Source organism: Crinia signifera, chromosome 1, assembly GCF_055691185.1.
Source record: "Crinia signifera chromosome 1, ASM5569118v1, whole genome shotgun sequence".
Lineage (NCBI taxonomy): Eukaryota > Metazoa > Chordata > Amphibia > Anura > Myobatrachidae > Crinia > Crinia signifera.
The window spans coordinates 61054898-61080194 of record NC_139217.1 but is presented as its reverse complement, the minus strand read 5'-3'; the positions used below and the strand labels follow the sequence as shown (position 1 = coordinate 61080194).

The following is a 25297-nucleotide window of genomic DNA, read 5'->3' as shown; positions in this document are numbered from 1 at the left end:
ACCTTAAAAAGGCGCCTTTTGAGCCGTTAAGGTTGGCTGACCTTAGTTTCCTTACAGGGAAGCTGGTATTTTGTTGGCGGTGGCGTCAGCAAAAAGAGTATTGGAGTTGGGAGCTTTGTTCTACAGGTCTCCCTCCCTTATATGTCATGATGATAGGGCTGTCTTTCGGACAGTACTCCAAGATTTTTACCAAAAGTAGTCTCTGCTTGTCATCTAAATCAGGAGATGGTTCTGCCTGTGTTTCAACCCCCAGAGGGTTCTAGGAAAAGGGACAAATTGAGGAATTTGGATGTTGTGCGCGTCTTGCGCGTTTAGGTGGACAGAGTTAAGAGTGTCAGAAAGACTGATACTTTACTGGTTTTGTATGACATACACAAAATTGGTTGGCCTGCTTCTAAGCAGACCATTGATAGGTGGTTGCGCTCTGTTATTGCTTTCGCATATACTAAAGTTGGTAGGCCTGTACCGGCCAGGATTAATGCGCATACCACCAGGTCGGTTACCACCTCTTGGGCGGTTCGACTTGGGGCAACAGCTGAGCAGGTTTGCAGGGCTGCCATTTGGTCATCTGTTCATACTTTTGCCAAATTCAATAGGTTCCATGAGTTCGCGTCGGTGGACGCATCATTCGGGCGAGCAGTGATGAGAACTGCAGACCTGAGCGTACCCACCCAAAAGGACCGGCTCTGGAACGTCCCAATGTGAAGCTGTGTCACCAGGACCATTGAAAGAGAAAGAGGGATTTTTGTAAGAACTTACTGTTCGAATCCCTTTCTCTGATATGGTCCTGGTGACACAGCGATCCCTCCCTTACGCTCAGTAAGTATGCCAGTGTTCATGATGTTTCATGTTATAATTGGTTGAAAAGTTAAATTTAAAATTGTGCATATAATATGTGCAGGCGTTGTACTGAGTTAATGTATTCAAGTGGCTTTGAAAGATTGAACTGAGGAATCTGGGATGCAGTAGGGGAGGAGCCTACCCTCCAAAAGCTTTAGGATAGGTGCCTGGCTCCTGCGGACCCTCCTACATCCCAATGTGAAGCTGTGTCACCAGGACCATATCAGAGAAAGGGATTCGAACAGTAAGTTCTTACAAAAATCCCTCTTTCCTGTCTGCATTGTTGGTACATTTGATGGGTATCGGTCATTGGGTCGACCAATCAAAGGTCAACATGCATTGGGTCAACCACTGGAGGTTGACATGGATGGTATGTCGACACAATCATAAGGTCAACAATGGCTAGTTCGACATGGGTTTTTCACCTTTTTTTTGTCAACATGGCTACCGTATAGGTGCACCGCGTCTCCTTGTATGACTCCCTGCCACCTGAAAATAACTGTCGGCTCCCAAAAAAAGTGAAAAACCCATGTCAAGCTTTTGACTGTCAACATAATGTTTGTGTCGAACTTCCAGCCATGTTGACCTTAGGCATGTCGACCTATTTCAAGTGTCGACCTAAGTAAAGTGTGTCGACCCAAGGACCGTATACCCATTTGATTGTGATGTCCTGATCCAAGCTTGTAACGGTTGTGTTCCGCAGCGGGTGTTTTCTTTGACGGAGAAGGCATTGCTTGGGCATTCCATCCAGTTTGTCTGGCAGAAGACGTTGGGGAATTACATTGTGGTCACGGGGTAAGCCAGTCATTGTCATTCTGTGTTTCCTAATTTTTACTCCACCCAATTGTCTATGATGAGGATAGACGCAAAAAGCGTTGGACCTCCAGGATTGATGGAGAATAACTGCTCAGGATTACGCTACCACTGGTATTATTATCAATAGAAATACTATGCAAAAATCCATATAATCCTAATTGTGTGTTGGGTAAGTGCATCTTGTGCATATACAGTGCTCTCCTATGGAGGGGAATGGAACTTAACTGTGGTAACATGTGTCTTTGACGGAACAAGAGGCGCTGCAGCCCATGGCAAGTTATAATGCTAATGTGCAATGTGTCATGGGTTATGGTATATTAGATATACAGGGGGAAATTTACTAAAGGAAATTTGTAAAAAATAGGTGTATTTGTATCCAGAAATACACTTATTTTTGACATTTACTATCCCGAAAATACGGCCATTCGTATTCGTATTGTCTAGGTCTACGGTCTAGGTCTACGGTCATATGGTCGACAGTTCGACAGTTCAAAGGTTGACAGGTACAAAGGTCGACAGGGTCCAAAGGTTGACCATAGTTTTTCATGTTTTTTTGTGTCTAGGTCGACATGGACACTGTCTAAGTGTTCCGGGTCCCCTCGCATGCCAAGCGCATGCTATTATATTCTTCCTCCACAATGTAGTGGATGGTAGGGTATGCAATACCACCTGTCGGCTCACGTCGGCTCAAAACATTGTTAAACAATGCATGTCAACCTTTTTCGTGTTGACCTTTTGGCTGTAGAATTATTGACCCTGTCGACCTATTGACTGTCAACCTTTGGACACTTTCAACCTTTGGACCCTGTCGACCTTTTCTCTGTCGGCCAATGGTGGTCGATCTTATGACTGTTAACCTAGAGTCAATTCATCATGAGTCCGGATACCGTCTCATTTTGTACCTTGATTTTTATTTTCATGTCTTTTTCCATTTTGCTAATGTACATTAAGGATGTATCTGCAACACTTTGACATCAATGCCTGCATACTGTAATCTCGCATAAACATAGGATATAAAAAAAAGTATTTTTGTGTTATTCTAGAACCAATGGAACACACTTCAAAAACTAAACTATCATGAAAACAATTCATATAATATATAACCAAACAGAAAAACAGTATTTTTTTTATTTGCTCCTTACTGAATAAGGTCCTACATGAAGGTGGAACCTATTTATCTGAAACCAGGAACTATCCCTACAGAATTCCACACATACTGTACTGTATGTCGATCATAGGCTTTAAAAGAGCATTATAGCTAAGTCTGATGTATATCCTATTTCCGCTGTAATAAAGCTAGAATTAGTTTTATTGGTAAAGTTTTTCTTTATTACCAAAGCTACATACTGTCATTATTTATTTCACTAGAAATTTCACAAACCCAGTATTTCACCCTGATTTTTGAATTGTATCATCCTTGTGATTTCTTTTTTCTTGTTCTTTGTAAAATAAAAGTATGACAATTTCTGGATTTTGTTAGTTTTGCCCCCGCTGTACGTCAGGCTGCAGCTGGTGAGTGCTTCGCATCGCTGGCTGCATTTGATGCTATAAAAGGGAAGGTTCAGGGAAGGGAAGCATTTTTTGTTATTGTCCCCAAAAAATCATATTGGCTGATGCTTGCTGGAGAGCACTGGTAATAAAGTATCAAGTATGAGTCATGGTTTATGTAGATCTTTTTATCTTTAGAAATATTTTTGATAATAGAGCATTGCATTGCACTGTGGGCCTGATTCAGATTTGTATGGAAGTGGGTAGATCTGACTGCTGCGCGAGGCTCTTCTGCAGACACAGGGCACCTGCACTCAACAGGAGCAGTCATCAATGACTCTTTACACAAATGCTTTGTGGGGTTTTCAGGTAGAATATGCCCCACTTCATCCTGTCACCGCTGGCGCATCAGAACACTGCCGTTATCTTCCCAAAAAAAAACGTGTAATGCACCACAGGACCTGAACATTTCATTATCTTTAATCATCTGCACACTTCATCCATAATTTAATCAATAATGATATATTCTATTATGATTATATATATATATATATATTTTTTTTTTTTATTCGTTACCATCATTTTCTCCAGAGCGGATCACACAGTGAAAATCTATGATCGTCATGGCCAAAAGAAAAATGAAATCAATTTACCAGGGTGAGTGCATCTAAAGTGAATGTGAAATAATGCTGCTTTCAGACCGCATAACTGGCTTTGACCCTGTATTTGAAAATGTTTCCAAAAACGGGTCTGCCAGTTAAAACCCCTTTCACACTGCATCTCTTAAACGGTATATTACCGTTTAAATGCCGTTTTTTTTTTACATTCCTGGCAGACCCGTTGTTGAAAAGTTTTCAAATACTGTGTCCAAGCCAGTGGTCTAAGCACGGTTCCCCCTGGACTACCCATTGGCCGATACACCCCATATACCTGCTTCCTGGGCCGGGGGGTGCTTGCGCTGACACTGTCGGGTGGGAGGGAGCCAAAATACCGGGTCTGAAACGGGTAGGACCCTCCATTTTAACAGTTTAGCAACCGTTTACGGCTTTTTAAAAACAGTAAATCAGTTCTGCACCTTTTAGAGCGCACATATAACCATTTTGAAATGGTTAAAAAACGGCAAAATACCAGTTAAAAAGTGCGGTCTGAAAGGGGAATAAGTGAATGCTGCATTGTATGTGATCTGTGTGTGTGTGTGTGTGTGTGTACAATTGTTCAGTTTTGGGTTGTAACACTGTAATGGGTGTGGCTCATTTGGTCTACAACAACTAGGTTGACATGGGTTAGTTCGACACAAGCATTTGGTCGACATGGGCAAGGTCGACAGTCAAAAGGTCAACATTGAGTTTTTCCCTGTTTTTGTGACCCGAATGTCGACACTGTAGACATGGACACAGTTTGAAGTGCACCACATCCCCTCACATCGCTCGCTGCGCTCGCCATACTTCGTGCTCGGTGTCTCGCTGCACTCGGCACACTATTTTATTTTCCCACCACGCCCTAGTGGATGGTAGGGCACAAAATACCGCCTGTCGGCTCATGATGGCTCAAAAAACAGTGAAAAACCCCATTTCGACCTTTTGACTGTCGACCTCTCCCATGTCGACCTAATTCTTGTGTCGACCTAATGACCTGCCGACCTAGACCCATGTCAACCTTGCTGCATTTTGACCTAGTGGTGTCGACCCAATGCTTGTCGACCTAGTGTTGTTGACCCAATGACCATATTCCCCTGTAATCCCCTGTTATTTCCTCTCTGCTTAGGACGTGTCTCTCTATGGATTGGGACAAAGATGGCAACGCTCTGGCTATTGTTGCCGAAAAGTCGAGTTCCATCTACATGTGGGACCCTAATACACATAAAACCAGCCAGTTAGACAGCGGCATGAGGTACGAGCCATCTCCTAACTGAAATATGCTTGCTGTAGTGTTTAACATGGGTACCACATCTTCTATTATTGCATACCCAGTAACTGCAATAAGTCATTGTGTTCATCACCTCAGACTGCGATTCATTATGTGATGCTAACACAGACATGAATTCACGGCTAATAAAAGATTTGCACGCGCGTCTGCTTTTTAGCAACAAATACCCCTTATGTTCTAGAACCTTTGCAAGTATATGGAAGAACTAGGGGCCTGATTCAAAGATGGATGAAGTGATAGCCTAGCGCAGCGGGAGGCAGCTGTAGGACAAATACGTCTCTGCATGAACAGCATATCCGAGTTTTGTATCAGATACACATCCTTGGACCATTAGTCGATGTTTGCAGCCCTTGGCCATCTGAGCTCAGCCGGGGCCAGGAAGTTTGTGTCCATAGACCAAGACCCTGGAACCTACTAAACCGTGACACGCCCCCCATTTCGTAGATTGGACCCTGTTGCTGCCCCCGCACCGCCCCCCAAACACTGCAGAATGTAAATCATGCTGTGACTGAGGGGGGACTGCGAACGTTCTCGCAGAAGGAGACCGGAGCTTGTGCAGTACAGATCCAGCCCATGAACCCAAACTATGGGGTTTGCTTACATCTGTGATTGTTGCCCTATATCAATATATTAACCCTTGGCTAGGCAGAATAGAACAGAACCAATGAGTCCCTGCTGGAGACAAGGATAGTGCAGGGTGAGAACCAAGAGGGTGGAGAGCCCTGACTGTATGCACTTAAGGTCCTGGGCTTAGCTGCGTGGAGGGATATGGCTTACTCGAGGAGTAATCTCTCTATAGAAGCAGAGAGTCAGTTTAGGCAGAACATGCAGTCTGTGTGCTATTATTATTATGACCATTCATTTATATGGTGCCACAAGGGTTCCGCAGTGCCTAACAAAGTACATAAACACATTAGCACACAAGAAAACAGGGAATTACAACACATGACAAACCAAAACAAGTACATGGTATATAGACATTGCTGCAGTAGTCATAACAGTAACATAAGCAGCATTGTGGCCGAAACCCATGGTTAGGTGCCATTGAAGGCCCATAAACATTTAAATGTGGACATAAGGTGGCTGGTGCTGAGATGAATGGGAACCTGATGGCAGAGCATGTATTGCATGCATTCATATTGCCCATGTTCCGGATCTGTGCACACACAAGTTTGGGACAATGCAGAATTGGACGCATTTTACAGAGGAGTGATTGGCCAGCACAAAGGGAAGGTTCGGTGGGGGCGTGGTGTCACAGCTGTGGGCTATGGAAGTGTATACTTGTGTTGGTGTAAGTGTACACTGATGATGAGGATGATGGCTAGAGCTTTGGGTCATGGTGGAGCTGCTACACAAGATGTATATTGGTGTATACAGTATATACTCCTTTTTCTGGCTTGGGCAATATGTGAGAACATACGGCCAAGTTCCTTCTTTATGATTATTAGGCTCTAGATGTTTAGAACCATGGAAAATGTTCCCTTCTCTCATTAAAGAAGGAAGCTTAAGTGTCAATGAATCCTATTTCTTTTCAAGTCAACCATCACCTTCCGGCTACATTTATTTGTAGTTCAAAGACCATGTATTATTACTTTTTCATCAAATGTTCCATTAATAACAAGACATTTTACATGCTAGAGATCAAATGTCTTTCCTGCTGTGGTCCAAGGCCGGCTCGTTACTGGCTGTGGGGACATCCAAGGGGAACCTACTGATTTACAATCTTCAGACCTCACGGAAGGTGCCTGTCCTTGGTAAGCTCTTTCTGCACATAGTTGCATATGAACTTCAGTGTATTGTAATAAATAATTCATGTAACCGATCAAAATAGACTAAAGTGGCAATATATTAATCCATACATTTTTAAATAATATAATTTAATTTCCTCTAACTGCCCACCACATACTAAATAGACATTTGGGGGGTATTCAATGCTCGACGATATTTCCAATTGTTGGAAATATTGTCAGTTTTCAAAAAGTATAGCTCGAATTCGTATTCAACCTATTCAATGTCCGTTCTGATCTTCCGACTTTCAAAACGTCTTTTCGGTCAGAAACGGCCTCTATTCCACAATTTAGTGTCCGTTTCAGACAATGCAGATCTGACTTTTAAACAAGTCAGATCTGCAGCGGCAAGTCCTGGCTGAAAACAACAGGGATTGAATAGGTGTTGTTTAATTTTTACGCCTATAGGAAATATTGGGTGAGATTTAATAGGATGAGAGATTCAGAGAGTGAGAGATTTGGTGAGAAATCTCCAGGTTTTTTTAAAGTGGCAATCATTTACACTTCAAAATCAAACTGGTTTTGCAGTGTAAATGATTGCCGCTTTAAAAAAACTGGAGATTTCTTACCAAATCTCTCACTTTTTGAATCTCTCATCCTATTAAATCTCACCCTATGTCCAGCATTGAGTACCCCCAATTGTGTTCATGACTCCACAAAATAGTTTTGATTAGTTGCTATAATTCATATCTAGTACCAAGGAACCGTACTCAGGGCAAAGCTGTCCACCCTACTATAATTCTCTGGGGGGGAATGTCAAGGTCAAACGTTAATAGGTCGACACCAATAGGTTGACATGGCAATGGTAGATACATAAAAAATTTGTTGTTTTTCAGGATTTTCTTTCGCTCATTTTTTGGGATTTTTTTGACACACAAAAAAAGTACCTTTTGTTTGTGTTGACCTTTGTCAATGTCGACCATCTGCTGTTGACCTAGACATTGTCTGCGAGCTATACCACACCCATTGTAAAGTATCCCTAGAACATTTTGGTGGAGACTCATTTTATGGCTGGTAACATCGCCAAGTTTCCTTTAGATGTGCGCATGGAATGTTTGGCTACCGTAGCACATGGCGATGTGCGCAGTTACACTCCGCAGAAGCACGCTACGTAATGCTCAATGTAGTCTGTATACTATAGTAGGGTAGAACATAGTAAGTACAGTGGTGTTAATAGTCACTGGTTTCTCTCCTCATTCTGAAGAAGAGCCCTAATAAAATGTGTTACTAATGCTGGGTACACACCTGGCCAATCCCCTGACCTCTCTGATGATTGGTACGTGCACACTTATAAATCATCTGTCTGATGTCTCATGACTGATGTCACCACTGGGCGGGGGTTTAAATGTGCCTGCCAAGTTGTGATGTCAGCCACAAGTGGCCGCTGCAGCAAATGTATGCACAGCCTGATTGGCTGTGCTGCAGGGCTGATGTGATATGTCTGTAAACAATATTGTTTACAGTCATATCGAGGGTACACGCCCGCCAATCGGCTCGGGGTATATTGGTGAACAGTCGCTATAGATCATCTAGTGTGTACTCTGTTTATGGACCTTATTCTGGTCCACACACAATTCTGCGAGTTTCACAGCGTTGCATGTGGACCAAACAATGCCGCTCGCACAGGCCGATACCTGCATGGCTGCAAATGTATTCTTTGCATAATCATCCATTTGCAGTCGGAGAGAAATCAATTGATGGTCGCCGATCTTAGAATGATTTCTCCAGTGCTCGCAGATCAGAGACACCTCTATGGTGTCTCTGATCTGCATGCGCCCTGTGTGGGAGGCAGGTGGGCCGCTGACGTCACCCACGTCAACGGCCGATTACCATGGGAGAGGGCTGTGCCCCAGGACCCCCCGGCCGTACTGCTAGTTAGGAGTGGGATGGGAACATGTAGTTCGCTGTGCCCACTCACACCCTTCGTCTGCATATGCGCAGACACACAACATCGCTCCCCTGTGCAAACGCGTCTCTTGACACTAGTCCAAGCATCAGGATTAATCCCAAATTGCTGCATTACATATAAAGAGAAATCTCTGCAGATACAATGAAGCACAACTGTCGGAACCTGACCGGGCAGCTACACATGGGAACTCACAGAGGCTGATTCTGCTTGTGGCTTATGGATGTGTGAGCGGAATCAGCCTGCTGTAACTGACAGCCGCGCACAACTGTCGGAACCTGACCGGGCAGCTACACATGGGAACTCACAGAGGCTGATTCTGCTTGTGGCTTATGGATGTGTGAGCGGAATCAGTCTGCTGTAACTGACAGCCACGCACAACTGCCAGAACCTGACCGGGCAGCTACACATGGGAACTCACAGAGGCTGATTCTGCTTGTGGCTTATGGATGTGTGAGCGGAATCAGTCTGCTGTAACTGACAGCCACGCACAACTGCCAGAACCTGACCGGGCAGCTACACATGGGAACTCACAGAGGCTGATTCTGCTTGTGGCTTATGGATGTGTGAGCGGAATCAGTCTGCTGTAACTGACAGCCACGCACAACTGTCGGAACCTGACCGGGCAGCTACACATGGGAACTCACAGAGGCTGATTCGGCTTGTGGCTTATGGATGTGTGAGCGGAATCAGTCTGCTGTAACTGACAGCCACGCACAACTGCTAGAACCTGACCGGGCAGCTACACATGGGAACTCACAGAGGCTGATTCTGCTTGTGGCTTATGGATGTGTGAGCGGAATCAGTCTGCTGTAACTGACAGCCGCGCACAACTGTGGGAACCTGACCGGGCAGCTACACATGGGAACTCACAGAGGCTGATTCTGCTTGTGGCTTATGGATGTGTGAGCGGAATCCGTCTGCTGTAACTGACAGCCACGCACAACTGCCAGAACCTGACCGGGCAGCTACACATGGGAACTCACAGAGGCTGATTCTGCTTGTGGCTTATGGATGTGTGAGCGGAATCAGTCTGCTGTAACTGACAGCCACGCACAACTGTCGGAACCTGACCGGGCAGCTACACATGGGAACTCACAGAGGCTGATTCGGCTTGTGGCTTATGGATGTGTGAGCGGAATCAGTCTGCTGTAACTGACAGCCACGCACAACTGTCGGAACCTGACCGGGCAGCTACACATGGGAACTCACAGAGGATGATTCTGCTTGTGGCTTATGGATGTGTGAGCGGAATCAGCCTGCTGTAACTGACAGCCACGCACAACTGTCGGAACCTGACCGGGCAGCTACACATGGGAACTCACAGAGGCTGATTCTGCTTGTGGCTTATGGATGTGTGAGCGGAATCAGTCTGCTGTAACTGACAGCCACGCACAACTGCCGGAACCTGACCGGGCAGCTACACATGGGAACTCACAGAGGCTGATTCTGCTTGTGGCTTATGGATGTGTGAGCGGAATCAGTCTGCTGTAACTGACAGCCACGCACAACTGTCGGAACCTGACCGGGCAGCTACACATGGGAACTCACAGAGGCTGATTCGGCTTGTGGCTTATGGATGTGTGAGCGGAATCAGTCTGCTGTAACTGACAGCCACGCACAACTGCCAGAACCTGACCGGGCAGCTACACATGGGAACTCACAGAGGCTGATTCTGCTTGTGGCTTATGGATGTGTGAGCGGAATCAGTCTGCTGTAACTGACAGCCACGCACAACTGTGGGAACCTGACCGGGCAGCTACACATGGGAACTCACAGAGGCTGATTCGGCTTGTGGCTTATGGATGTGTGAGCGGAATCAGTCTGCTGTAACTGACAGCCACGCACAACTGCCAGAACCTGACCGGGCAGCTACACATGGGAACTCACAGAGGCTGATTCTGCTTGTGGCTTATGGATGTGTGAGCGGAATCAGTCTGCTGTAACTGACAGCCGCGCACAACTGTGGGAACCTGACCGGGCAGCTACACATGGGAACTCACAGAGGCTGATTCTGCTTGTGGCTTATGGATGTGTGAGCGGAATCAGTCTGCTGTAACTGACAGCCACGCACAACTGCCAGAACCTGACCGGGCAGCTACACATGGGAACTCACAGAGGCTGATTCTGCTTGTGGCTTATGGATGTGTGAGCGGAATCAGTCTGCTGTAACTGACAGCCACGCACAACTGTCGGAACCTGACCGGGCAGCTACACATGGGAACTCACAGAGGCTGATTCGGCTTGTGGCTTATGGATGTGTGAGCGGAATCAGTCTGCTGTAACTGACAGCCACGCACAACTGTCGGAACCTGACCGGGCAGCTACACATGGGAACTCACAGAGGATGATTCTGCTTGTGGCTTATGGATGTGTGAGCGGAATCAGTCTGCTGTAACTGACAGCCACACACAACTGTCGGAACCTGACCGGGCAGCTACACATGGGAACTCACAGAGGCTGATTCTGCTTGTGGCTTATGGATGTGTGAGCGGAATCAGCCTGCTGTAACTGACAGCCACGCACAACTGTCGGAACCTGACCGGGCAGCTACACATGGGAACTCACAGAGGCTGATTCTGCTTGTGGCTTATGGATGTGTGAGCGGAATCAGTCTGCTGTAACTGACAGCCACGCACAACTGTCGGAACCTGATCAGGCAGCTACACATGGGAACTCAGAGGCTGATTCTGCTTGTGGCTTATGGATGTGTGAGCGGAATCAGTCTGCTGTAACTGACAGCCACGCACAACTGTCGGAACCTGACCGGGCAGCTACACATGGGAACTCACAGAGGCTGATTCTGCTTGTGGCTTATGAATGTGTGAGCGGAATCAGCCTGCTGTAACTGACAGCCACGCACAACTGTCGGAACCTGACCGGGCAGCTACACATGGGAACTCACAGAGGCTGATTCTGCTTGTGGCTTACGGATGTGTGAGCGGAATCAGCCTGCTGTAACTGACAGCCACGCACAACTGTCGGAACCTGACCGGGCAGCTACACATGGGAACTCACAGAGGCTGATTCTGCTTGTGGCTTATGGATGTGTGAGCGGAATCAGCCTGCTGTAACTGACAGCCACGCACAACTGTCGGAACCTGACCGGGCAGCTACACATGGGAACTCACAGAGGCTGATTCTGCTTGTGGCTTACGGATGTGTGAGCGGAATCAGTCTGCTGTAACTGACAGCCACGCACAACTGTCGGAACCTGACCGGTCAGCTACACATGGGAACTCACAGAGGCTGATTCTGCTTGTGGCTTATGGATGTGTGAGCGGAATCAGTCTGCTGTAACTGACAGCCACGCACAACTGTCGGAACCTGACCGGGCAGCTACACATGGGAACTCACAGAGGCTGATTCTGCTTGTGGCTTATGGATGTGTGAGCGGAATCAGTCTGCTGTAACTGACAGCCACACACAACTGTCGGAACCTGACCGGTCAGCTACACATGGGAACTCACAGAGGCTTATTCTGCTTGTGGCTTATGGATGTGTGAGCGGAATCAGTCTGCTGTAACTGACAGCCACGCACAACTGTCAGAACCTGACCGGGCACCTACACATGGGAACTCACAGAGGCTGATTCCGCTTGTGGCTTATGGATGTGTGAGCGGAATTAGTCTGCTGTAACTGACAGCCACGCACAACTGTCGGAACCTGACCGGGCAGCTACACATGGGAACTCACAGAGGCTGATTCTGCTTGTGGCTTACGGATGTGTGAGCGGAATCAGTCTGCTGTAACTGACAGCCACACACAACTGTCGGAACCTGACCGGTCAGCTACACATGGAAACTCACAGAGGCTTATTCTGCTTGTAGCTTATGGATGTGTGAGCGGAATCAGTCTGCTGTAACTGACAGCCACGCACAACTGTCAGAACCTGACCGGGCACCTACACATGGGAACTCACAGAGGCTGATTCCGCTTGTGGCTTATGGATGTGTGAGCGGAATTAGTCTGCTGTAACTGACAGCCACGCACAACTGTCGGAACCTGACCGGGCAGCTACACATGGGAACTCACAGAGGCTGATTCTGCTTGTGGCTTACGGATGTGTGAGCGGAATCAGTCTGCTGTAACTGACAGCCACACACAACTGTCGGAACCTGACCGGTCAGCTACACATGGAAACTCACAGAGGCTTATTCTGCTTGTGGCTTATGGATGTGTGAGCGGAATCAGTCTGCTGTAACTGACAGCCACGCACAACTGTCGGAACCTGACCGGGCAGCTACACATGGGAACTCACAGAGGCTGATTCTGCTTGTGGCTTATGGATGTGTGAGCGGAATCAGTCTGCTGTAACTGACAGCCACGCACAACTGTCGGAACCTGACCGGGCAGCTACACATGGGAACTCACAGAGGCTGATTCTGCTTGTGGCTTATGGATGTGTGAGCGGAATCAGTCTGCTGTAACTGACAGCCACGCACAACTGTCGGAACCTGACCGGGCAGCTACACATGGGAACTCACAGAGGCTGATTCTGCTTGTGGCTTATGGATGTGTGAGCGGAATCAGTCTGCTGTAACTGACAGCCACGCACAACTGTCGGAACCTGACCGGGCAGCTACACATGGGAACTCACAGAGGCTGATTCTGCTTGTGGCTTACGGATGTGTGAGCGGAATCAGTCTGCTGTAACTGACAGCCACGCACAACTGTCGGAACCTGACCGGTCAGCTACACATGGGAACTCACAGAGGCTGATTCTGCTTGTGGCTTATGGATGTGTGAGCGGAATCAGCCTTCTGTAACTGACAGCCACGCACAACTGTCGGAACCTGACCGGGCAGCTACACATGGGAACTCACAGAGGCTGACTCTGCTTGTGGCTTATGGATGTGTGAGCGGAATCAGCCTGCTGTAACTGACAGCCACGCACAACTGTCGGAACCTGACCGGGCAGCTACACATGGGAACTCACAGAGGCTGATTCTGCTTGTGGCTTATGGATGTGTGAGCGGAATCAGTCTGCTGTAACTGACAGCCACGCACAACTGCCAGAACCTGACCGGGCAGCTACACATGGGAACTCACAGAGGCTGATTCTGCTTGTGGCTTATGGATGTGTGAGCGGAATCAGTCTGCTGTAACTGACAGCCACGCACAACTGTCGGAACCTGACCGGGCAGCTACACATGGGAACTCACAGAGGCTGATTCGGCTTGTGGCTTATGGATGTGTGAGCGGAATCAGTCTGCTGTAACTGACAGCCACGCACAACTGTCGGAACCTGACCGGGCAGCTACACATGGGAACTCACAGAGGCTGATTCGGCTTGTGGCTTATGGATGTGTGAGCGGAATCAGTCTGCTGTAACTGACAGCCACGCACAACTGTCGGAACCTGACCGGGCAGCTACACATGGGAACTCACAGAGGATGATTCTGCTTGTGGCTTATGGATGTGTGAGCGGAATCAGTCTGCTGTAACTGACAGCCACGCACAACTGTCGGAACCTGACCGGGCAGCTACACATGGGAACTCACAGAGGCTGATTCTGCTTGTGGCTTATGGATGTGTGAGCGGAATCAGCCTGCTGTAACTGACAGCCACGCACAACTGTCGGAACCTGACCGGGCAGCTACACATGGGAACTCACAGAGGCTGATTCTGCTTGTGGCTTATGGATGTGTGAGCGGAATCAGTCTGCTGTAACTGACAGCCACGCACAACTGTCGGAACCTGATCAGGCAGCTACACATGGGAACTCAGAGGCTGATTCTGCTTGTGGCTTATGGATGTGTGAGCGGAATCAGTCTGCTGTAACTGACAGCCACGCACAACTGTCGGAACCTGACCGGGCAGCTACACATGGGAACTCACAGAGGCTGATTCTGCTTGTGGCTTATGGATGTGTGAGCGGAATCAGCCTGCTGTAACTGACAGCCACGCACAACTGTCGGAACCTGACCGGGCAGCTACACATGGGAACTCACAGAGGCTGATTCTGCTTGTGGCTTATGGATGTGTGAGCGGAATCAGCCTGCTGTAACTGACAGCCACGCACAACTGTCGGAACCTGACCGGGCAGCTACACATGGGAACTCACAGAGGCTGATTCTGCTTGTGGCTTACGGATGTGTGAGCGGAATCAGTCTGCTGTAACTGACAGCCACGCACAACTGTCGGAACCTGACCGGTCAGCTACACATGGGAACTCACAGAGGCTGATTCTGCTTGTGGCTTATGGATGTGTGAGCGGAATCAGTCTGCTGTAACTGACAGCCACGCACAACTGTCGGAACCTGACCGGGCAGCTACACATGGGAACTCACAGAGGCTGATTCTGCTTGTGGCTTATGGATGTGTGAGCGGAATCAGTCTGCTGTAACTGACAGCCACACACAACTGTCGGAACCTGACCGGTCAGCTACACATGGGAACTCACAGAGGCTTATTCTGCTTGTGGCTTATGGATGTGTGAGCGGAATCAGTCTGCTGTAACTGACAGCCACGCACAACTGTCAGAACCTGACCGGGCACCTACACATGGGAACTCACAGAGGCTGATTCCGCTTGTGGCTTATGGATGTGTGAGCGGAATTAGTCTGCTGTAACTGACAGCCACGCACAACTGTCGGAACCTGACCGGGCAGCTACACATGGGAACTCACAGAGGCTGATTCTGCTTGTGGCTTACGGATGTGTGAGCGGAATCAGTCTGCTGTAACTGACAGCCACGCACAACTGTCGGAACCTGACCGGTCAGCTACACATGGAAACTCACAGAGGCTTATTCTGCTTGTGGCTTATGGATGTGTGAGCGGAATCAGTCTGCTGTAACTGACAGCCACGCACAACTGTCAGAACCTGACCGGGCACCTACACATGGGAACTCACAGAGGCTGATTCCTCTTGTGGCTTATGGATGTGTGAGCGGAATTAGTCTGCTGTAACTGACAGCCACGCACAACTGTCGGAACCTGACCGGGCAGCTACACATGGGAACTCACAGAGGCTGATTCTGCTTGTGGCTTACGGATGTGTGAGCGGAATCAGTCTGCTGTAACTGACAGCCACACACAACTGTCGGAACCTGACCGGTCAGCTACACATGGAAACTCACAGAGGCTTATTCTGCTTGTGGCTTATGGATGTGTGAGCGGAATCAGTCTGCTGTAACTGACAGCCACGCACAACTGTCGGAACCTGACCGGGCAGCTACACATGGGAACTCACAGAGGCTGATTCTGCTTGTGGCTTATGGATGTGTGAGCGGAATCAGTCTGCTGTAACTGACAGCCACGCACAACTGTCGGAACCTGACCGGGCAGCTACACATGGGAACTCACAGAGGCTGATTCTGCTTGTGGCTTATGGATGTGTGAGCGGAATCAGTCTGCTGTAACTGACAGCCACGCACAACTGTCGGAACCTGACCTGGCAGCTACACATGGGAACTCACAGAGGCTGATTCTGCTTGTGGCTTATGGATGTGTGAGCGGAATCAGTCTGCTGTAACTGACAGCCACGCACAACTGTCGGAACCTGACCGGGCAGCTACACATGGGAACTTACAGAGGCTGATTCTGCTTGTGGCTTACGGATGTGTGAGCGGAATCAGTCTGCTGTAACTGACAGCCACGCACAACTGTCGGAACCTGACCGGTCAGCTACACATGGGAACTCACAGAGGCTGATTCTGCTTGTGGCTTATGGATGTGTGAGCGGAATCAGCCTTCTGTAACTGACAGCCACGCACAACTGTCGGAACCTGACCGGGCAGCTACACATGGGAACTCACAGAGGCTGACTCTGCTTGTGGCTTATGGATGTGTGAGCGGAATCAGCCTGCTGTAACTGACAGCCACGCACAACTGTCGGAACCTGACCGGGCAGCTACACATGGGAACTCACAGAGGCTGATTCTGCTTGTGGCTTATGGATGTGTGAGCGGAATCAGTCTGCTGTAACTGACAGCCGCGCACAACTGTCGGAACCTGACCGGGCAGCTACACATGGGAACTCACAGGGGCTGATTCTGCTTGTGGCTTATGGATGTGTGAGCGGAATCAGCCTGCTGTAACTGACAGCCACGCACAACTGTCGGAACCTGATCGGGCAGCTACACATGGGAACTCACAGGGGCTGATTCTGCTTGTGGCTTATGGATGTGTGAGCGGAATCAGCCTGCTGTAACTTCCAGCCGCGCACAACTGTCGGAACCTGACCGGGCAGCTACACATGGGAACTCACAGAGGCTGATTCTGCTTGTGGCTTATGGATGTGTGAGCGGAATCAGCCTGCTGTAACTGACAGCCACGCACAACTGTCGGAACCTGACCGGGCAGCTACACATGGGAACTCACAGAGGCTGATTCTGCTTGTGGCTTATGGATGTGTGAGCGGAATCAGCCTGCTGTAACTGACAGCCACGCACAACTGTCGGAACCTGACCGGGCAGCTACACATGGGAACTCACAGAGGCTGATTCTGCTTGTGGCTTATGGATGTGTGAGCGGAATCAGTCTGCTGTAACTGACAGCCACGCACAACTGTCGGAACCTGACCGGGCAGCTACACATGGGAACTCACAGAGGCTGATTCTGCTTGTGGCTTATGGATGTGTGAGCGGAATCAGCCTGCTGTAACTGCCAGCCGCGCACAACTGTCAGCCTGCATGTAATTCATTCTGCCCCATATTGATAACCGAGGTCCTCATATAAAGTGAGTGACATATATGGGAATGTTTCTTTTCAGGTAAACACACCAGACGGATCACCTGTGGGTGCTGGAGCTCTCAGAACCTGCTGGCCCTCGGGGGTGAAGATAAAATGATTACAATCAGCAATCAGGAAGGGGACACAATCAGACAGGTATGTCCTCAGTCTGTCTGCACTCTGCAGTCACTTCCACTATCAATACAGTCAGATGGCATTATAATGGGTATGGCTCATTGGGTCGACCACTGAAAAGCGACACATGTAATAGGTCGACATGGCTAAGGGTGACAGGGTTGGAAGGTCTACATAAGCATTAGGTTGACAATAGGAAGGCTTTTGGCCCGAATGTCGACATGGACACCATGTCCAAAGTCTATGTCGCTCAGCACAACACGCCGTGGTGGATGGTGGGGTTTCAAATACCACCTGTCGGCATATGTGGGCTAAAACAAAACGTGAAAATACTCATGTCGACCTTTTGGCTGTCGACCTTTCCATTGTCGACCTAATGCGTGTGTTGACATGCCAACCCTGTCGACCTTAGCCATGTCAACCTATTTGATGTGTCAACCTAAGCCCTATCTACCTTCAGTGGTCGACGTAGTGACTGTATCCCAGTATACTTGAAAGCTAGTCTGCTACCTTCTGTGTTTGTGCATGTGTGAGAAAGAGATGTAGTTACACTCTGTGCCAGCAGGTGGCAGTGTTTCGTAGACTCACGGACAGTAGACATGCATATATATGTGTGTGTGTGTGTGTGTATTCTCTTTTGATGTGTATTCTCATTTATGAGCCATTGAGGACAAGTAATGAACAATATCCTGCAGTCTTCCCATAAATGTAACTGTGTGACTGCCTTCTTGCTGCGCAGACCTCCGTCAGAATGGACCCGAGCGATATCCAGTTCTCAGTGATGAAGACAGATGAACGCTCATCCCCAGGAGAAAGCACGGTGAGATTCCTGCCCACATGTACTCCTGTTCTGGACATAGCAGTAATGTCTGGCATTGCCTTTTATATTTGATTAAACAGTGTTTGTATCCAATCATCAAATAATCCAAGTACTGCAAGTGTTACAAGTAATGTCGCGCACACATGTCCTGAGACAGAACATCCTGCCTATAGTAGGTCCTACAATAAGAAATGGACGTGCTTCTGTATAACGCTGACATCAGCTTTAGGATAGAGATCATTGACAGAACTTTGAATGGGCTTCAGTGTTATAGATGACCAATGGTATTGGTTGTGAGCACCTCACGAGTTCAGAACTATCGCCTGTGGCACTGACTGGCCGCATCCCTTTCCCAGTATCTTGTTGCCGATCTGTCAGATCTGTTTCTGTGGCTGCCATATATATATATAAATCAATCACACGTCATTTCTAATGTTTGTTATTGCAGGTGAGCGTTGTTGTGGGGAAGAAAACGTTGTTCCTGTTCAATCTGAATGACCCAGACAACCCCATAGAACTGGCCTTCCAGCAGCGATATGGCTCCATTGTGTCCCATAGATGGTAAGAGTCTCTGTTCTTATTGGTGGCACTCAGTGTGAAGAAGACGCCGCAACTTTCTCTCCTCAATAGTTTCTAATGAAGGTTATGTAAAATTGGGGAGTGCAGAAAACACACACAGGATATGTGTATGCCCCATAAGCTCTGAGGAATATATACTTGCTGGGTGGTCTAAGGGCTATTTCACACACTCCGGCTCCTGCCGGGCGGCGAGAACCCGCATGGCCGAAAGCCGTGCAGCGCACAGTAGTTGTTAATGGACACTATTGTGTCCATTCACACGGGACGGCCACGGCCCGGCCGCCCGGTTGCAGCCAGATCCTACCACTGGAAGGGACGGCTGCCGGGCTGTGGCCATCCCCTCCATTCTAAACTGCTGAGTGCGGCACGGCTTACTGGCCGTGCAGGATTTCGCCGCCCGACAGGAGCCTTAGCGTGTGAAAAAGCCCTAAGGTGTTTAGTAAAATAAATGAGATCTTCCATTGGGAGGGGTGTTAACAACTCTCATGATACAGAGCTGGGTTTCTAAGGGGTATAATGAAACTACAGTCCCAGGCCTCCATCTGGAAACAGGCCTATCAGCCTTCTGCTGCAGCCCCCAGCTCTGTGTTCCGCTCTGAAATAGGGGCTAATTCAGAGTCAGAACTACTGCTTTTTTAGCAAATGGAGAAAAACATGTTACGTTTGCCCCACCTGCAGTGCAGCATCGTTTTGTTCAGCAGCCTTGGTCTGAATTAGGCCCATAGTCTTTGCTTTATAATCAAGCTCAAGGTATCCAGTGGAACCTGCTTCTTAAGTGTAATAGTAATTCACTACTAGTTGAAGAAGAAATCGCGACCACTCGGGGTATCCTTGCCCGACGTTTCAGTCGTAAGTCATTGTGAGGTGAGGCAGAGCCTTTCTTGTCACACTCCAATATAAATCAGGGTTTTGACTTTATGAAGGTTACACCACCGATTTTCCGGCATCCTCTGTTCCAGTGCCGTGTCAGATTAACGATTTTGCCGTATTATCGGTACCATTTTAAAGCAGGTATCCCCTTGCAGCATGACCCCCACAGTACGATCGCTCCTCTGCACACCCCCGCAACTTGTCTCCCACTTGCTGGGCATCCAAGTTCCTGCAGCATGTCTGTCCCCGCATCACGACCACCCCCCCCACAACACTATCTCCCCCCCAGCATCCAGATACCCTCCCGCTGCCTTTCTAAACCCTCCCAATGCCATCCTAAGTATTTCTAATCCATTCCACAGCCCCTTCTGCAATCTAATACCCAATATCCTAACTTCCCCCGGCACCTAATGTGTCCGAATTTAAAAGAAGTCCCGGACAATTGGTTGCCGGAAAATCGGTGGTGTAACTGTATATGAAAAATACAAAGAATATATTTTTAACAACTTCTTTGTGTTAACTCTGGACTAAGAAGACTGTGACAGGTGCTATCTTTTCCACTCACCTCTGATGAAAACACACCAAATTTCCTGCAGCATATACTGTTGCACCTGTGCATAATGCCCACTTGGACACTTGAGCTTATATATTGTGTGTAAATCTGACTCTGGTACTATCCAGTGCCTCCTTAGCCATTCACCTCACTGCACATTGGCCCTTATTCAGATCTGATTGCAGTACACATTTGTTCTCAAAATGGGCAAAACCATGTGCACTGCAGGTGGGGCAGATGTAACATGTGCAGAGAGAGTTACATTTGGGTTGGGTGCGTTGAAACGGAAATCTAAATTGCAGTGTAAAAATAATGCAGCCAGTATTTACATACTCCTGCAACCAGCGACCATTAGGGGCTGAACATGGGGGATTTATCGCCCACAGCACATACAAATCACTGGCAACATGGTCGCTCAGCGACCATATTTCCAGCGATATATGCTTAAAATCACCCCATGTATACACCGCTTTTCTCTCTCTATACATGTTACATCTGCCCCACCTGCAGTGCACATGGTTTGCCCATTTTGAGAAAAATTTATACTGCGATCAGATCTGAATAAGGGCCATTATCTTACATCCTTTACTGAGGAGAAGCTTCTTAAAATAGCTTTCCATAGCCAGGTGATTCTTATTACCTATTCAGTTAGGCAGATGTTTCTCAACAGATAAATGTAACTGGTTTCCTTATTATCAATATAAATAAGAGGACGTATCATATACTCCCAGTCTGATTTTCTGCTAACGGAGGGAGACTCTTCATTGGATCAGATTACATTTTACCATGTTTCCTTGCTTGGCACGGGATCTCTTGGCACGGGGTTTTTAACATATTGGGACTTTATGAGATGGGGGTATTCAATGTCGGCTGCTATTTCCCCCGGCTGTTTCCGACAGCATCGAAGGCGGATTCTGACAAAACAGATCTGACTTTAAAACAAGTCGGATCTGTTTTGACGGAAACACCCACGGATTGTCGTATTCACAGATATTTTTCGACAATCCGCGGCCATTTTCACCAGCACACCCACTTTTCGACACTCCGGAACATTGATTACCGGCTGTCTGTTTGATCGTCACCTATATGTCTGTTATTACCTACAGATCCCTGTAGTCATAGTGAATTTCTCCTCTTTGGACAGGTACGGTGATGGCTATATCATGATTGGATTCTCTTTGGGGTACTTTGTGGTGATTTCCACACACATGAGTGAGATTGGTCACGAGCTGTTCCATGCCAGCAACCACAAGGATAACCTAACCAGTATCGCTATATCACAGTCGCTGAACAAAGCTGCGTCTTGTGGCGATAACATGTGAGTCATTTATTTCACCGATTGATTAATATAGACTGATTAGTCTATAGGCTCCACCCATTTGAGTGACAGGGATTCCTTTGAGACTGATTAACCTGGGGCAATGTTTAATAGAATTTCTTAGTAGAAATGTTCACCGTCTTCTAGTACTGGCATGTCTGACTTCTGTGGCTTCTATATTCACAATTTGTAAATTATAATTTTATATTTTAGTATAAAAATCCATGATCTGACAGAGCTGAATGAAATGTACGCCATCATTACCATGGACGATGAAACTAAAGGTAACTTATCTGTTAATTCAAGGATGTATAATAAAGTTTGGAAATCCATGTATATCCTGATGAGTTATCCAACCCAGACCACTATGGGCCACCATGGGCCACATCCTCATAGCCACTAGCTCTAGTTTATAAATGACTTGAGTTCACAACAGATGAAGGTTCTTCATTACTTTTTGAAACAGATTGAGTTTTTATTGGGAGGTATTATTTCAGCGTTTTATATATTATTGGAAAACTCCTCTTGTACATGTGTTTTGGATGTTAGTATTTTTGTGTTGTTATCACTTGACTGTTTGTTGGGACCTGATGTTCTGACTCATGTCCCCCCACCCATTTTTTCTCCCCCCCCCCCCCCCGCTCTCCACAGTCAGCGGAACTAAAATGTAAATGAAAACTATAGCAACATACATATATAAAGTAGGTGAGTGGGGACCATGGCAACGCAGTAGACGTTGTCTACTTAGATTTTGCCATGGCATTTGATACAGTGCCTCATATGAGGTTGATCTACAAAATATGGGAGCTGGGTCTAGGAATCAATCCACTAGATTCGCTATCCACTCGAAAATCCAGATGCAATTCATGAACCATCCAATCATTTTTCCAGTCTGTTCAATTGTGAGTATAGTAACTCTGAACGAGGCCCATTCTGACATCAAAGACCCTCCTTTAAAACACCGGTCCACGCCTGTGTTTTTCTGGCAAACCCAGAAAACGCCATGTTGCCGCTCAGAAACGGTGCTACATGGCGATAAGGAATTTTGTGGCGATGTGTGCACCTTACAGCCGATGCGTATGCTAAACAATAGGATTGCAAATTCACACAACAGCTCTGAATGGTATCCTCCGTCCTTTGTAGCATGACTCAATTTTTAAACGTTAAAGAAACAGAAAGAATACGAGCAACTGTGTTTTCTTCTAGGTTTAGATAAGATTTCCTGGACAGATGACGGTCAGTTGTTGGCGGTATCCAGTCAGCGAGGATCACTCAATGTCTACCTAACCAAGCTTCCTATCCTGGGAGATAGGAGCGGCACCAAGATTGCCTATCTCACATCTCTGCTGGAGGTTACAGTGTGCAATCCCGTGGAAGGGGTAAACTATAAAAATGTTCTCATGATATTGGCTTTCTTATCACAGCTGTCATTTTGTGGTTACATGTCATTCTCAGGACCGCTTGTATACACTGAGTGGTACATTGATTTTTATTATCATCTTTATTAAAACTTTCCTGTCCAATATTATTATTAAATTGTACTAATTTGCAGTAGTATAGCAGAAGTGTCAGGTATATAATGTCATATCATAGAGTCCGATTCAATCATTCATAAGGTTCCGTAGTAGTCTTGCAGGTATGTAACCGCATGCCGTTCTCCTATATACACTTTACTCATTTCTGCCTACAGGTCATAGAGTTGTGTGCGCAAAAACGAGAAATGTTTCTGTATTATAATCGCTGTATGTGCGTTCCACATAACTGAAGCGACTTTTTCATTTATTTTTCTACATGTAATATTTCTATCTCACTTAGGAGTTACCAATCACCGTCTCTGTTGAAGTGGAGCCCAATTTTGTGGCTGTTGGCCCCTATCATGTTGCTGTGGGAATGAACAACCGTGCCTGGTTTTATTCCCTGTTAGATACAGGTACGAGGCGGCTCGTGTTACACTGGTGACTGTTACTGTAGTGGGCTCACACTCTATACACTGTACACATAAACGGCTAATGTTTGTAAAGTGTAACAGATTTTCAGCCAAGAAAGCCCCATACACGCTAGACAAAAGTAAAAGATATTTCTCAGAAGGCCCTTATGAGCGATATCTATTACTTTCTGGTTTAGTGTGTACACTCAATATCATAACGGTGCACGCTCCCAACCATCGTAAATGACCCCATCTGCTGAAAATGCAGGTCAATTTGGCTATATAGCTAATGACCGGCATGTTTTTATTGGGTCCCGGTGACGTCACTGAGAAATATCCTTTACCGATCTCATTCAGGGTAAGATGTACTAATATACATCTATCCTCATTGTGACTCGGTAGTGGCAAGTGTTTTTGCGTGCGAATTTCCTTATTACAACAGGCGTATACACAATAGGAAACAAAAACAGCTTCCTGGAGCATTTTCATGTAAAAAGTCGCAAAAAAGACTCCCAAAGCTACCGACGGGCTGTTTAACGAGAAAGGAGGCTAGATGTATGTGGACACATCTGTAATAAGATTATTCTGTTGACTCTATAGGGGACTGAACATGTTTGCCAGGCACTGTGTATGACGTATATGGGGATTTGTCCTCTAATGGGCCCCATACATCAGCAATCACAATTAATGGTTTTCCAGATCCAGTGAATTTTTGGCCAGATAAATGGTTTCTACAATCTATTTGATTTGCCCACACATTACAGATTTATTTCAGTGATCGGCAGATTTTTCCCATCTAAAGATTGCATCTTCATATCTGGAAAGTGCCCATACATCACCTCAATCATGTCATTTCAGCTGTTTTACTTCTTTTCATAATTTAAATAGAAGAATAAGACGAATTGGGAATGCCCACACATATCAAAAAGAACCGCAGATAATACCAGATTATTAAACATGTTTAAAAATCTGATTCAGCAATCGATTGGCGATCCCGATCAATTTTTGATCGGGATTGCCAAAAGGGGGAGCCCACACATTAAAGATTAATTGTGACAATCATCTCCAGATCTGAGGATTGTCACAATTAATTGCTGATGTATGGGGCCCATAACACTGAGCGTATCACTGCTGCTGCCTGGCGTAATTTGTGAAATGATTTGCACAATGATTTTTCCATGCAAGCGTCACAGAACAGTCTACCTTTATATGTGCTACGCAGGGGTGCAGAGGCTGAAGGACATGGAGTATCTGGGGACGGTCGCCAGCATGTGCTTGAATTCTGATTACGCTACCGCTCTGTTTGAAGGAAAAGTGCAGCTACATATGGTAAGGATTCCACATCGTGTCTGTATGTGTTTTATTAGATTTTATTATTATTACTTATTTGCACTTTCGGTACTTGTGACTTATCTGGGCGCCCGATTTTCTTCATCGCACCTAAAAATCGCGTCAAATCGCATCGCATACAATCAGATTGCATGCGATGCGATTTGACGCGATTTGCCACGATTTTAATATGTGAAGGCACCCAGATGCCTGTTTCATATGTGAAATGGCCCCCCAGACCCCATTTTTAATTGTATACCAACCCTGATGGCTAAATGCCCCCCATTGTTAACGCCACCCCACTATCAATGCCAACCCGAAGCGT

At 47.0% G+C, this 25297-nt stretch overlaps 1 protein-coding gene across 2 annotated transcripts in view; it reads left to right on the top strand.

Moving 5' to 3' along the window:
* The window catches only part of WDR19 (WD repeat domain 19), an 81756-nt gene that overhangs the window by 15006 nt on the left and 41453 nt on the right, over nt 1-25297 (top strand). For both annotated transcript variants that reach the window (XM_083158411.1, XM_083158413.1), the window contains exons 2-13: nt 1544-1635; nt 3736-3801; nt 4909-5034; nt 6709-6824; nt 17482-17597; nt 18316-18396; nt 18845-18957; nt 21543-21716; nt 21930-22000; nt 22923-23095; nt 23532-23646; nt 24866-24972. In XM_083158411.1, the coding sequence (XP_083014537.1) occupies nt 1544-1635; nt 3736-3801; nt 4909-5034; nt 6709-6824; nt 17482-17597; nt 18316-18396; nt 18845-18957; nt 21543-21716; nt 21930-22000; nt 22923-23095; nt 23532-23646; nt 24866-24972 (1350 nt within the window). The remainder of the gene's footprint in view (nt 1-1543; nt 1636-3735; nt 3802-4908; nt 5035-6708; nt 6825-17481; nt 17598-18315; nt 18397-18844; nt 18958-21542; nt 21717-21929; nt 22001-22922; nt 23096-23531; nt 23647-24865; nt 24973-25297) is intronic.